General features: G+C 38.3%; 1 protein-coding gene across 23 annotated transcripts in view; it reads right to left on the minus strand.

Moving 5' to 3' along the window:
• The window catches only part of LOC130176857 (pleckstrin homology domain-containing family A member 5-like), an 82,282-nt gene that overhangs the window by 28,083 nt on the left and 38,012 nt on the right, over positions 1–16,187 (minus strand). For 15 of the 23 annotated variants that reach the window (XM_056388221.1, XM_056388226.1, XM_056388223.1 and 12 more), the window contains exons 4-5: positions 7,887–7,970; positions 4,232–4,270 (exon numbers count right to left, since the gene is read on the minus strand). In XM_056388221.1, the coding sequence (XP_056244196.1) occupies positions 4,232–4,270; positions 7,887–7,970 (123 nt within the window). Of the gene's footprint in view, positions 1–4,231; positions 4,271–6,674; positions 7,455–7,886; positions 7,971–16,187 lie in introns of those variants that run through there. The other 8 variants (XM_056388243.1, XM_056388220.1, XM_056388244.1 and 5 more) reach the window with 2 other exon arrangements.

Consider the following 16,187-nt stretch of genomic DNA (forward strand, 5'->3'; position numbering starts at 1 on the left):
TCTGAAGTTGAAACTCTCTGTTATAATGAGATCTCAACATGGGCCTATGAATCAAGCCAATTACTCCCACCATGTCACTGTAGATACATTTCCAGTTCTCCAACAGCTTTAAATGGATTGAAAAGTCTGCCTGACATATTGGAATGCAGCAGTTGCAGCCGTGAATCAGACCAGGACGTCTCTTAAGTGTTTTTTTTGTTTTGTTTTTTTAAGCAAATGTTGAAAGCATACTAAGTTCAATACATTCGCCATAGGATAGAACACCTTGTGCCCATGGATATGTCCTACATTCTTTAGGAGGGGAACAACGTTGTGCTCTAGAGGGAACAAGACAGGAAAACCAGAGTAGAGCAGAAATACTGCAGCAGTGAAAAAAGTGTAATCTCTCAAGATATACTGGTTTCAGGTCACTGAATAAGGACAGAAACTGCCAACCCTGCACTGCAAATTCTCCCATCTATGCTGCTCATCAATATTCCAACATTCATAGCCTTCAGATTATATGGTATCATCTTATATAAATGAGGCACTCATTTAATATGAATAATAATTCCATTCATCCATCATCTACGTGTGCTTTACATCTATCTATACCACATAGTTCAGTTTTTCAATCCGTCCATCTGTTGGACACAAGGACAAGACTTAACTTAACACTCAACAAAAAGACAACAAAAAATAAACTCAGAGTCAATTTAAAAACAGTTTAACAATTCAGACTCCATGCTGTTATATTCAAGGTGCACAAACACGAAAAGGAATCACAACGGATAACATCAGCTTGGCTCACAACAGCAGGCAACACACACAAGATGTTCATTCCCGTGCAGCACGCTGACAGGTCTGATACTACCTGCAGACCCTTCAGAAAAATGATGAAATAAAACAACAATCATAGTCCGACTTTGTCTTACCTGTATTTAGAAGCAAAATTACATACATGTTACCAGTTAACGCTTAGTTACAATAAGTAGCATAATTTTATCTTTATGAACTGTACTTACTGACTTATGCAAGGTTAAAAGGAGAATTTCATACGGTCTGAAAAAGGTTACATCACTTACATGCACATTAATATCCCAATTGTAATGAGGCTTTTCTTTAAGAGTTTAGTTTTAGTGTTTCAATTTTATGTGTAGACGTGACACATTTCTGGGGACACCACCAGGGAAGTCATAGGGTGGGGAAGTAGGTGACTAATGCTCTCTCAAGTTGAGGTGCACACAGACTGTTCCAAAACAGCTGATTGTGCAGAGTGATGAGTAGCCACTGAGATTTGCCTTCTTCTCCTTCTAATGAGCTTGCTCCAGAAAATGAGCCCTGACGATTTTCAGCACTTCCAGTGACAGGCGAAATCCTTCGTGAACCATAATCAATAGTGTGACGACTTGCCATCAAATCAAAGGTTGGGAGGGGCAGAGAAAATGGAGACATTGCTCTATTTGATGCTCTATATAGCCACCAGACCATTTCCAGGCTCTGGGCTCCAGTGCACATGTGTGCTCGTTGGGGCTTTGCTGATAATTAGTTTGGGCTCAATAATCAATCTACATGCAATGAAATTGAAAACAGTGAATGTGTTAAATTAGCTGCCTCAGCCAAAGAGTTGGCCTGTGACAACAGAAAGGTAAAGAGCAATAGTAGAAATTATGCTGCAATACACAACTTACAACTTTGTGCACAAATACACAAAGTGAAATTGTTTACTGCATCATTTGGGGTAATTAAAAATAATGCTTACAAATTCTCCACAACTATGTTTTATTGTGGAAAAAAAGTACAGAATAACATTGCAACAATAACACATAAATATAAAATAGGGTTTTTTATTTGTGATCAAAAACAGAATGATGATGACAAATGTTTGACAAATGTTTGTGATATTTCCTGCCATGAAACAAGTGAGGAAGACATGTTAGAAGAGGAAAAGATGAAAAAATGCTAAAATGCAAAAGCATCCCAATGAGATGTTTAGTAACATTTCCAAACCACTGCTGTAGGTGTCGAGCTTTTAACAACATGGCTAAAAGATCTAAACTTTACTACTGTTTGGATTGTGTGAACTCACTTCAATTGCAAAATGTATTGAAATAACATTAATATAACAATAACATTGTGGCGATGAGAATTCATCATCACAATGTGAGAGGCCAACTCTCAGTTCCCAAGTTTTTCCCTGTTTAAGCCTCCACAGTATTTACTTCTCAAGCACTTACAGTAAATACAATGCACACACGCAATGTGACACCACCAACTGCTTCACATCTATATTTTGACACGAAGCTCCAACTGGCTTCCACTGAAATGTTCACATGAAACACCACATGGATTTTGTCACTGTTCATATCCACAACATGCTGTTTAGAAGTGTTTGTATGCTTTAAATTACTATTTTCCTGTTTAGATTGGTGCTTGTCCCATGACAGCAGTAGCCCATGGAGGATTTGATTGTAATGTACAAACAAAGCAATAGTTGTATCAAAATAACAGAGCTACACAACATCCATCTTTGAGTTTACAGCTCCATGTCAACAGCAAAGTCAAAAAAGAACAAAATAAAAAAATCAAAGCCTGAAGAGGTCTATCTGCTCAAAAATGTTACTATACTGTGTCTACCTGCAAAGCCAAGAAAGGAGAGTTTAGTTTAGTAAAACTGTGCCACATATTGCTTAGTGTATGTGTAAATAATACAGTAAAGATTCACTGAGCATGCATACTAATTGCAAAACCATTTCGCAGTCATCTATCTGCAAAAAAACCCAAAAAACACTGCAGACTAATTTAGTGTTTTCAGTTGATACAACACGACCAATATGCATTTTGTCTGCTAGACAAGACTAGTGCACCAAGAGGTACACTTACCCCAACACACAGAAAACAGGCCAGCTCTACACATTGAGTCTCCCTGATCAAATCGTCCTCTGCTCACTGTGAGATGAAAGTGCTGCCTCAGGACAGAAGACTGTAACCAGTCTCACATTTAAGCTTTATGCATGCTTTATACTGCTGCTGGATTTTAATTAAACGTATAATTTGAAACATTACATTTAAGAAAAACTGCTTCAAAGTATTTACACCTAATTTTCTCAGTTTCATATTATAATTTGCATGTTTTTGTAAATGTTATATAGAGTATTACAATATAAGTGTTTTAGCATATCTTTGCAATATTACTCCAACCTGAAAAGTTGACAGTAACATTCATTTACTTCTCAGCTCAACATACTGTATGCTACACTTACTTCAATACTACTATAGCAACTGTGGTAGAGTTACATCAAACGATCCGATGTCATGTGTTAAATAAAAACATCTGATTGAGATGTGAACATAAACAACCAGTGTTGTTCTCATTTTGTCTTGTGGGTCAAACCCATATGTATTAAACAGTCACATCACTGCCTGGTCCATCACTGCATGGATTCTGAGTGCTTATGTGTGAGTGTTTGGGTCTGTGTTGGTGTCCCAAGCAAACCGAGGGGGATACACTGGACTGTGTGGTTGAGAGAGCTTTTTTAAAATGGCCACACAGCATTTTTAAAGAAATAAGAGTGGTTTAAAACACTTAACTATGGTGGTGATCCTGACCGTTTTCTTTTTAATGAACAAAAGACTCTTCTATGCTCAAGCATAGTAAAGGAACATAGCCGGAGCTCTTAACTTATGGATGTACATGTAGCCTGTACATCCATAAGGGACGGAGCATTAAGGGGTGTTCACAAAGTCAAGGTTTTTGAAAATGAAGAATTAACTGACCCTGTGTGTCAAAGAAGTGATCCATGATCATACTTTTTGATGCCTTTTTGGTCTATTATAAAGAAACTTTTTGTTAGAACCCAGCAACCACACAGGAGAGCAGATTTAAGGCTTCCTGGGAAATCAGAAAACTGCCAACAAAGTGAGTTGAATAGTAGTGATATAAATATGTTCAGCTTGACCCTCAGCTCAGGAAAAAGTGAGAAATTATCTCTCTGCGGTTAGTAGTTCAAAAGGGCTTAGATGAACACAACAAATGGTTCAGAAAGTACGGTGCACCTTACCAGACTTTGGAATGCAAATGCATAACAGGTCATCAGGGAAAACACCATTCAAACCACCCACAGTTTGCTGTTAGTGTGCAACAACAATGATTATTAACAGACAAACATGTTCACATCTTTAAAAAAAAAAAAAAAAAAAAAAAACAGGTGGAGAACACACAGTTATCCATTTGCACCTCATAGTGTATTACCTGCTAAACGCTGGGTGACACAACTTTCCACAATTCACACTACAAAACAGAGGAAAGACAAATTTGTTGAGAATAAAATCTTTCAAAAGACATTTGCGGTTTTGAAGACTAGCTGCAAATAAGCAGTATTTTCTGTTGTTATGTTCTGAATCTGCAGATTTGATCATATTCAAGACAGTCTGAAAAAGGTAACATGATTTACATGCACATTAATATCCCAAATTGTAATGATGTTTTACCTTTAGAGTTTTGTTTTAGTCAATTTTATGTTTCCCTGACTCGTGATTATTTTAGTATGATGTTGGAGTGCTTTGCTGATTGTTTTCACTTAACAAACGTACTGTAAGTGAACACTTTTTGTGCTGACACTGTACCACTCAAAGCGAGGTCTCAGAAAATGACCGCCTTTTTAAAATGAAAAAGAAAAAAACAAGTGTAAGGAATTCACCAAGACAGCCTGACTGACCCATTCAAGCAAAAATGACCAGTTAACAGGGAAACTGTTTGATAGATAACACCTCTACTCTAACTTTCCTGTCCACCCTCCTGTATTTTGTCAATCTGAACAACTTTACCACACTGTGCCTGTAAAGAGAATGATGTTTGTAGTGGCCAATGCTGATTATCGCATGTTTCATTCTGCCATGATGTCTTTTCACCTGCTGCCACACTGGACTGATGGCACTTAGGAGTGGGTGATGTGTGTAAAATCCTCTGGCATTATATGTCATTTCATACCACATCATTGCATTATCAATATATATCATGATAATGGTCAATTTTAATGCTATATTAATTGAAAAAGTGTTTATGAATACAAAAAACTATCTAACAAATTGAATTCCATATACTGAAAGAAGATTAAGGCAAAAAAAAATTAAAAATTCAACACTGCCATAACACGGTCCTGCTCACTGATAATGGTCTAACATACCCAGAGTTATTAAAAGGGATAGCTACTATGTTTTAAGCTGCACTGAACACAGTGCTCTTGAAGTAAGTTTCATTCTTGCAGACATGGTCAGATGATGTTTTGGACAACATGTTTTACATGTGAGTTCTACAAATATTCCCTGTCAGCCTGCACAAGATCATGTGAACCACTAAAAATAGGCTCAAACATGTACAGTAATGACAGTAGAATGCTGAGGCTGACATTCACGGAGGTGGGTGAAGTCACATGTCAAAGACGGGACTGAGCCATGACTTTAGCAGTAACATGCACATCACAGCACAGCGTTACAGTGTAAGTATGAGTGACAGTTATCTATGTAATGGAGCCTTTTTTATGTTAAAGCAGATTAGTACATGCTAATGTACTAAAGTAATTGCCTAAACTGGTCCCTCAATAATAACAGAGTGGAGTTTGCTCGCTCTGTGTGTCCCCGACATGTATTTATCCAACTGTCGGTCATGTGCAAACTCCACAAAACTAAACTGATACAGTGAACTTTGACATGGAGGCAACAAGGCCCAGGCATCACTGATTCACCAGTTCTACTTGTGTTCAAGGTCAAAGGAGTTTTGCTTTATCTGCATCAAAACATCATAAGCATGTGATAGAGTCCGTCTTACTGACCAGAACACTGAGTGTCTGTCTTAATCACTGCCAACTACCTTAACTCTGTGTGATACAGCCACAGTATCTGCCTTTCTTTTAGGCTGTTCTATGTTGCCTCTTCACAGAAAGCTGCCCCACCCTGTCACGATTACGTAAATCATCATGGATGTGTAAATAAGTTTCACACATCATGATGGCAGACCTCGTTTTTTTTTTCTTCCCCAAACTGGGATACAACTGCAGTCTCAGAGTAGAAATGACTATTTGCCTCCTCAACTCTGTTAATCAAATCCAGGTTTCCTAAATGTTAATTATTCATGTTTCCTTTTTGGTTGTATTGTTTTATAGTATTTATACTACATATTATGTCTTGAGGAGGGTTGAAATCATGTTCTTTACATATTACACTAGGCTATATACAAGGCACTAAAATTATATTGCCAAATTGAAGTTTTGTGTTTTGGATTTACTTAAAGTGCAGAGCAGATTAGGCTGTGGTTTTTAGCCTGGCCTCTTTATCCCTGTGGCAGCTTAAATCCGTCTTTGCCTTTTATTACTCATCCAGTGTAAAGACTTTCCTCCTTATTACTTTTGCTAAAACACAGCCAACTGTTGGACGAAATGCACTGTAATAAATGCAAAAATAACAATGAGTCAAGTTTTAGTTTTATCACTTTGCTGTTGCCTTCATGAAGTTGCCCTCTAGTACATCTGATACAGATTTATTTTGTAGATTTATCCTACAACGATAAAAACCAATTGCTGAATTAGAAATTATCTTGCAGTGGCATTTTGCTCCTCTCAGAGTGAAAAACAGCAGAGATGTGAGAGTAACACAGTGAGGGGAGGAATGTGTCAAGAGAGTGCAGTGTGACAGTTCTGGCACAACAAGCTTCTTCACAACCATTTTTCAATTATTCCATCTCTGCTGAACAAAATGCAGCACATAAGAATTTGGTGAGACAAAACAGCCATATCATATTTTAGTAAAATTAGGATTTTAATTTCTAAACCTCATATTGAAAAAAGATTAAACTGGTGCCATGATGGGCCATCAAGGAATTTGATTCCATTAGATTTCAATTAGCATTTATTTAACAACAAAATAATTGACACCAATTGTGATGACATGACTTCAGTGCAACAACATAACATTGGGGGAAATCTACTATAACAGGGGTTTCTGAGGGGAATGAGAAAGTGAGTATATATGCCCAAAATTAAGCTAAAATGGCTAGGGTAGCAGATGAAAATTGACGCTAGTGTCATGGTGTGGGCTATGATGCAAACAGTCTAGACACAGAAGTAAATCTGAGTAACAAAATGGTATCTACCCTCTTTTACTGTGTTGGACATCCTGCAGGCATCTGGACAGAGTACCTGTCTTTGTCCACTCGACACTACAAGCGGGTTTAAGAGTAACTGGTGGGTAAATCTGAAAGTTCCTGAGTCGAACAAACACTGCCTAAGTTTAGTCCGGCAGATTCACACAGCTTGTTCTCCTTGAAGTGAAAGTTCAAGATGACTGGTCAACAATCCTTTCATGTGGACAGACATGTGATGACTGTAGTGCTGAAAGCAGTGTGGATGATCACATGGACGTAACATTGTTGAACATATCCTTGTACTTATGACAAATGAAAAGGCCACGAACTCTCACCCCTGTCAAAAAGAGGGAACTGTGAATCATTGCATTCCCACTAGCTGACGTAAACATGATAGAATGGCTTTTTATTGTCAGCCTTTGCCATCAAGATTATTAACTCTGCCTTGGCACTGGTAGAAAACAACAGCCCAACTATGCAATAAAATAACCTCTTCAATAATATGAATATGTAAGAAGTATCTAAAAACTGATATTTCCACACAGTACGTTTGTTCTTGTTTTTATTTAAGGAATTTGTTATGAAGATAGATAACTGAGGAAGCGCTGAATAGAAAAGGCTTTGAACTGAAAGGGCATAACTGCAAATAGAGAGTGGCAACGCGAAGGCTTGCGCAATGTTGGCTACACATCTGGAGTTTCAACGGCATACTGTAGTGTTCAAAAAATGTTACCCAGTGGCATTCTCAAAGCATACACAAGAGACTTACTGTTCGTTGACGACAAAGATGCAGTTGTCTTGTGATGGTAAGCCCGAGACAGGATGCTTGCAGGTCACCTTCCGCTCATTGTGACTATTGGGAGTAGGGTGGGGGAAAAAAAAAAAAAAAAAGAGTCATCAATGTTAGAATACACTGCACACACACATCAGTAAAAACAAGCCCATCAGTAATACTGCATCTATGCTTAAAAATGGTTTGTGGATACGCTGTGTATTGCCCTGAAAGCCCAAACATATTTTCAAAGAACTTAATTTGCCAAACATGAAAGCATATGATGTGGAGTTTGTATTGGCTGGGTAAAATTGGGAATATTCAGTGGAGACAGAACAGATACACAGTATGGAAATAATATTAGCAAGGTGAGAGGAGTTTATCAATTCAAAAACGTGCTGCTGTAAAACTGCAAATTTCCTCACTGTGGGACTAATAAAGGGATATCTTATCTTAAAAAAAGTGAAAACTGGTCCAACCACACATACGTTTCAGTATGACACCAGAACAAGCATTCATGCCATAACATAATCCAGGTAAAATCAAACTGATGATGCTTATGGAAAAAACAACAGCTCAAGTGCAGAATGAAAAGACAAAGTATGGCACTAAGGGTACATAAAGCACATAAGGTATAGCAAAAGGTCCACAGCAAAATACCCATTTCCTTCTTAAATAAGAGGATCACAACTTTCACAATGACTTAAAACAATATACAAGAGGAGAAAAGAGCAATTTAGACCTAGATCAGTGTGTACAAAATTTCAACTTTCACAAAATCATGACCAAATCTACAGGCTCCATAAGGCTGCCGTGCCATCCTACATTTGTCAACTAATGCACACAGACCACACAGCCTAGTCTTTGTAGGGAAACCCAAGGATTGGAGCCTTTACAACAAGAGCAGCTTTCCAGTAAAGTCGAGCCTGGTCAGTGTGGTGTGTGTGATGAATTTGCCATGGGGTGGAAGGCTCAGTGAACTTCCCAGTCAGAATTACAAGCTTCACTGTTCTTCACTGTTACTAGTAAATCCTAAATCAAGTCTTTGTTTCAACAGTGTCGTTGGCATAGTGACTACTAGACTGATTAATTAATTCAAGAAGATCCAGGTGATCAACTACCTATCTTATACCCTACAATTAAAAGATAGAAAATCGATGGCAGATTTATTTTACTGTTAGTGAGTTACAGCGAAGGGAAGTTCAGTAGCTGTAAAGAGTATGTTAATGCCAATATATGAATCAAGTATATTGACAGCTGCAGACATTAAACAAGGCATTAGAGAATATGAGTAAAGGGAAGAGCTGCAATGTCAACAACAGTCTTCAGAATTACTACTGCCTTTACTGGACACTTATGCTATATTTCAGCTCAGTCAGGCTGTACTATAAACAGGAGAGAGTCAAGCTCCATCCCAAAAATAACAGTTTTTAAACATGGGGTAGTCGTACTGAAAAGAGCAAATACCAAGTATGAAATAGGGGGTTTAGTTTCAGTTTAGCCTGGAGAGCAACTGTCTCCACAGCTCTGGTCTATAATTACTGGAGGCACTGTTGGCAGCAGAGTATTCTGTGCGGTCTTGGGGCAGACGAATGGCACCATTTTTCTTAGCTATCCCATCACACATGCCTGTGCTGCTCTGCACATAGGTTGGCTACAGACTTAAGAGAAGAAATAAAGTTTGAATAGGTATTTATGTGCACAGTAGTCTGATGAAAGGATGATGTTACACAGATTGGAATTAATAATCAGATCCAATGACGTATCAGTTTCAAACAATCCAATTTTTGAGAATCTTTTAGCTTTGATACTCTTGATTCGCTCGCAAATAATTGCTTAATACATGCACCACAAGTTTGCTTTCATGTGGCACTTCAGCCATGGCTAAAAGGAAAAGAGGCTCTAATATATGGGTGCATTTTGCCCACCTATTAATTGGCAATGCACGCCATTTCATTACAGGAAAACAAAGTGTTTGATACCTTATAGGATATTTTAAAAAGAAAAGAAAATCTCTCCTGTGTATCCACCTTGGGGGGTATATTATCTCCTGTAAAGTGAACGCAAATGAGTTCATAGAGCACCTACTGCCATAACTCCACACGCTTACAATGCATATACTGAATAAATTGGAGTGTTGAAGTGAATTATTACCATGAACCATGTTTGAATGGCATGCATCCTTCAACTATGCAACAGGTTATCTGTACATATCATTTTGCATACTTTTAATGTTGCTTAAGAAATGTAGTTATAGTTTCAATAAAGCTGTTTCGCATTAAAACTAAAGCAAATAACTGTGTAACATGGAAGGATTGCTAGTATTACCACTCTGCAGCTCTGTGCTGTTTTCAGCTGCTTTCTTCATTATTTTGGTTTGGCAGTCGATGTGGTGAAGTCCCAATGCTTCTAAATGATGGTACACTACACAAATGACTGTACACCACTTGTCCAATGAAAAAAGGCAAAGAAAAAAAAAAGGCAAAGTAAACAAGAGAAACATTTACTGCAGCTAGCCAAAAGAGACCAAGACACTTTTCTCATGGTTAAGGAGACCAAACCAAGGCTACAAGGCAATCAATCTATCTATCTATCTATCTATCTATCTATCTATCTATCTATTAGCAACACCTGTTCATCAAGACTTTTGAAGGGACACTGGATCCAAAATGATATAGTAGTTGATGTAACCTTTTTGTTCTGGGGTCACACAAAATTCTTAAACTTTCTTTCTGGAGCACATGGCTGTTTGACATTTGTTTGATGACTCCCTCACACTGGCCTCTGACCTGCCTGTGGAGAGGTTAAAAATGCAGATGATGTCACCTTTAAAAATCAATAGAATATCACATAAAATAAATTTCAGATAAAATTCAATGTTTGACTTTAATCAAGTAATTAGCTGATGCATTTATCCAGTTTTATCTGTCAGCAAGCTACAAGAAGCACCGCTGATGAACCTGAATTAAAAAGGATGTAAATCAACACCTAATATTATTGACTATTAAAAGTGTTCAGCCTCTTTTAGTTAAAATATCACTCTCAAAATGGAGCTGAGCAAGGTTCTGAAGGTTACATCTTTAAAATGAAAAGGCCCTCCTGATGTTGAGAAAGTTTTTGCAAATGTGCTGACTGACCTGTGTGCAAGGTCAGTGTCTTTACAAGGAGGCTACGTGACATCAAAGAGTCCCTACACCTATATGGGCGGAAGCTATTTAAGAAGGTCCTAAACATTCTCAACATGATCCATTTGCTATGGGAAGACAGTGAGGTCTTAAAGCTCAGTGGAAAACATGGGGCCAATGAAGTAACATGATGGCTGTGGTCATGTGTAGGCCAGAACAGGCAGGATGAGTAATATCAACACAGTTTCTTGTTTAGTAGAAAAATCTCCTTTTGGGCAACCTACAAAAGTAGCCCACAGCAATCAGTGGTGGTCTTAGATAGCTCTTAGAGCTATTTTGCTATCCTATTCAAACTATACAGTGACATTAAGCATACCAATGTGACAGGCTTGACAACACTGAGAAAAAGGATGAAGGCATCCCACGTTGCAGATACGGATATTATTCAAAATCACTTACTGCCTCCACATGGCTTCGGGAGCTGATTGCAAACATGACAGGATCATATTACGAAACAATTATTGACAAAATATGTGGGTTGATTCCCATATCTTAAACATCATCACATCACTAGATAACAATGCAATCAAAGTTGATGACAGCAGCCACTTGATGCTGCACAGCTACCAGCTCAAAATTAAATCTCCCTTTAAGTAAATATGTTTTCAGAAATACCTCTGCCAACTCATTTTAGCTTACAACACCCTTTAAAATGGTCACACATGCTCTGAAGGATGTGGTCTGTGGTCACTTCAGTCAAGATTAAGTTAGCCTAAAACCATGGGGCTGTATAGTAAACGAAGCATATGGTATCATTTTTGCTTCAATTGAGGGCAAAAACATTGTATGCTCTTCATGTAGGCTCAGGATTTCGTCATGTTTTCCAGGGGTAGATGTTAGTTTATGGGGTGGCTATGGATGAGGGCCACCAGGATGTTCTTTGCCTCTTGACCTCAGATGTGTGGAGGTGGGGAACTAGGAGTGGCACTAAGAGCCAACCAACCTACAGTGAGGAGGGCTGGGCAGGTTTCTGGGCTCTGGACTATCCTGTCCACAATAATTAGCAGTGAGCTGCAGTAATGAAGAGCTTAAGATCTAGGGGTCAACACTCCACAGGCTTAGCTTTTATTGTTCAGGGTGGGTCTTTGAGCCTTTACTCCCCTTCTAGTATAGTTTAACCACAAACAACTGAGAGGTTCCAAAAAGGATCTTTACATTAGAGAGAAGGGGGAAAGGTCTTCATGAGTTTTGACAACATATCACTGTGCTCTACTGGAGGCTCCTTTGTATAATTATTTCATTTGAAAATCAAACCAAAGCTGGAACCCAGATCTTTGCTTGATACATTTTTGAAGAGGTGAAGTGGGGGCAAACATTTGGTTTAGCATTCCACTCCACTCGCATCATCTGTGAAGCCAAAAACAGCTGTTTAATTTTGGGTAATTTACCCTGAGAAATTATCTTTGATGTTTATTCAAGTCTGAAGCTCATTAAAAATAAAAACAAAGTTGTTAGATTGCTGAGTTCCAACATCATTGTCAAAAAATCTGAACTCAAAAACCCATCTCTCCCTCAATCTCTCTATTCTTTTGACAGTACAGTGGAGTAAAAATAGATTTTTAAAAAAATAGCAGAAAGAGTGTGTTGATTGTCAACCACTAAAGAGTTATTAAGGGGGTAAATAACCTCATTACATCTTTACTTTCTACAGACGATGGAAGAAAAATAAAACTATTTGTGGCCGTATGTTTTGTCAAATCTTTCAGTGTGGAGTAACTGTAAAAACTGAGGGGGATTTCCTGGAACAAAATTCTCTCTAACATGAAGAGTTTGAACTGCTGTAGCTAATTTGGATATGGGGGATTTTATGAAAAAAAGGCTTTCAGAACCAAATCTGTGACTTTGACACACTCAACTTGAAGACAACAATTACCTGCTCTGTAATGTAACTGAGATGAGAGTGGGGGAAGATTTTGATGGATGTGTGACACTTTGAGCCACTTACTGACATCCATTAATAATTACTTAACCACTGTATTTTATGGCATTGAGGGTGTGCTCTAAAAATGGACCAGTGATCAGTGGTCAGTTGTTTTAGTAGAAAAAATATGTTGTACAGCTTAGAAGAAAATAATTATTCTCTTTTAATTAAGGCTTTAATTTCTTTACTCTAACACATTTCATTTGTGCTGCTGTATTAGAAAAAAGATTGCTACAAGATTCAAGCTCTGTGCCTTTCACTACCACTTTTAACTTTTGGAAACCTCAAGCAAACCAAGCCATGGCTCTCTGTCTTTTCTATAAATACATACTATCTACCCACAGCAAATGTTTTTATCTTAATTATTTTTAACTCAATGCCTTTCAAGCTGCTTCAAGGCCTCTACTGACTGCTTATCCCATTGTCTGGAAGTGAACAGAGCAGGTCAGAACAATCATGCAATCTGTCCTCCTTTCCCAAGGATGATCTAATGACATACTGCACACAGTAGATGCTTTAATCAGGGCTCCTCACAGTAGCAAAAGTGAGAACATTTGAGCATGTACTGCCCAGGAGGATCACACCCTTACACTGGCAGTGCTGTACTAGTGAAATCATACCATCCTATTTAAACCACACTCTATGGTACACATTCAGCTCAAGCTTCCTTAGCCCAACAAGTCACTTTTAATTCTGCTTTCACACCATTTGGTGACATTAATATCACCTAATGAGACCGTATGTATACATGTAGCAGAATTAAACTCAATCACTATTTAAATGTAGAAATGCAGCCTAATTACCAATATTACTGTTCAAGATCACACACATTTCTAGATCATTTCTAAATACCAGACATCATAGGAAAACCTACAGGCTATGACTGCAGCAGGAAAACTTCTTGGTCCCTTAAACAAATCCAACTGCAAATCACAAAAACAGAGCCTTTCAGTGATAATTAATTCTCTTGTTAATGCTCATAAATCTAATCCTATTACACAGGAAGGAACTTGGATACAATGTCAGACAAGGCGAGCCGGTACTGATTAACGCTTTCATATTATCATCAGGTGAGTACTCTTAGCTAGCATAGAAAAGAGTTGGGCTGCAGTGGAACACCTCAATACCACATGGACACTGACTGGAAGTATGAATAGCCCTCCTCACAAAAGCTGAGCTGAATAAGCAGAATAGGCAGTTTGTGAGAGGGCATGTGGGGGGCAGCAGGAGAACAGACAAAAAAGACAAAACAGGGGCTTTGCAGTCACTGAGAGGCCGCATGAAATGCAGTGCAGCAACATGAAGCAAAGTGGTGTCACGAAATGGCAATACCTGGACTACTATAATACCCTTGACTAATTGGGGAACACACATTTAAGAAAATGTTGTGGTAAAACTGCACCACAGCACATCACTGTAAAGAACACAGCCCATAGTTTCAGCTGCATGCCGGTTAAGCTTTGACTTTCACCTTAGACCTTTTTTACTTAAACACAGAAACCAGCTGCTCATTCGGGCAACAAATCTGATTTTTTTCACAAACAATTCAATTAGCAGCTCCCTAGAAGCAGCTGTGACTGTGTGCAAAGTGTGTCAAGGTGACACAGCTGAACAGGCTATTCAAGAAGATTTCAAAGCCATGGAAACAAGCTGCCTCGTCGAGGAAAAATAAAACGCTGATTGCAAGAAGAGAAATTTCATATTTGTGGAGAAAACTCTGGAATCAGCTAGGGGTGCATTGCAGTGCATCGCAGTCACACAAACCAAGCTTTATTGTGGCCTTCTGACTAGAGGCACCGACATGACAAAAGGATTGATTCCTTAAATGTTTGTTCATGAAAGAGAAACTAACTTTCCAACGTTGCAGTAGCCACACATCTTAAGTTTCTTTTTTCCCTTTCAGTGTCTATAAAACTGCCCTGCCCCATTAAAGACGTCAGTAGGCAGCCATTCAATATGACTTTCAGGGTAGTATGTGGAAGAAACCCAAATCATTTGCTGTCTGATATTTGTGTTTTCACTTCGTTAAAGTGATGTAGGAATCACATCTATACTGCAAATCTCTGTAGATCCAGGACAAAGAGCAGAAGGGTAGCAACCAAAATAGAATTCAAACTTGTCAAAAAAAGGTCAGCTACTCAAAGAAATAGATGGATGAGAGGCAGGGATGGTGCAGGCAAATAAAGAAATAACAAAAACATTACATTCAGCTCTCTACTAAAACAGTAGTAAGAAATGGGAAGTAACAAATGCTTTCAGGTGTTCCACATACTGGAGTAAAGAGGTAAATTAAATGAGAAGCATTTGAATTCATGCAAAATTGAAAATGCTTCTTTTAATAACACTATGCACACATGAGCTAGTGTCATGCACCTACTGTAGTTGAGAAAGCACTTATTTGATGGCCACTTCTTACATTTATTTTCTCCACAGCTCAGTAAAAACACAAATACCTGACAAGGATGATAGGCCTGTATATAATAATACATGCGTAGTTTTGAATATGAGGAGGACTATTCTGTGGTTTTTGCTGATTTATCTTTGAAGACTCCAAGCCTGGAATCAAATGCAGCCCCGCCCTCCTCCTCCTCCTCCTCTCCCCTTGATGTCTTCTGCTCAGTGAGTGCTGGGACTGGACCACCATTCACAATGTCAATAACGGAGCATCTGTTTATCTCCATTATTGTTGACCTGCTCTTTAATGAGATTATAGCCTTGATTTAAAGAATTTATTTGTAATGTTAGTCTAGAAAACATTGCCACATCCAAGATCCTTAAACTGTCAACTGTCTAAAGGTCTGCAAAAATGTTTAATCTTTTTACAGAAAATCATCTATTGATTAAAAAATGCCTTAATTTAACAGACATTAGCTTGTGAATGCAATGATGTTTTGCAGTTGACTCAAATGTTGGAGAGCGCTCCACCCCCAGGCCCACCTCCACAAGTAAACTCTGTCTGTAGGAAAACATTGGGAAAAGAAACATTGCTGAAACATCAATGTTTCCAGGTCTGTAGAAAACACACTCAACATTGAAGACAATGGTCACTGAATGAGCTCATTGAGAAAGTGAACAAGCACTATGGGACAGTAAAGCCCTGCCCTCTTTCCCTGATGGTTTCACAAGTGTCAGTCTAATCTTTCTATGCTTTCTACAGTGATAGAGACACCACACACAAGCTAAACCATAATA

This window comes from Seriola aureovittata, chromosome 10, assembly GCF_021018895.1.
Source record: "Seriola aureovittata isolate HTS-2021-v1 ecotype China chromosome 10, ASM2101889v1, whole genome shotgun sequence".
Classification (NCBI taxonomy): Eukaryota; Metazoa; Chordata; class Actinopteri; order Carangiformes; family Carangidae; genus Seriola; species Seriola aureovittata.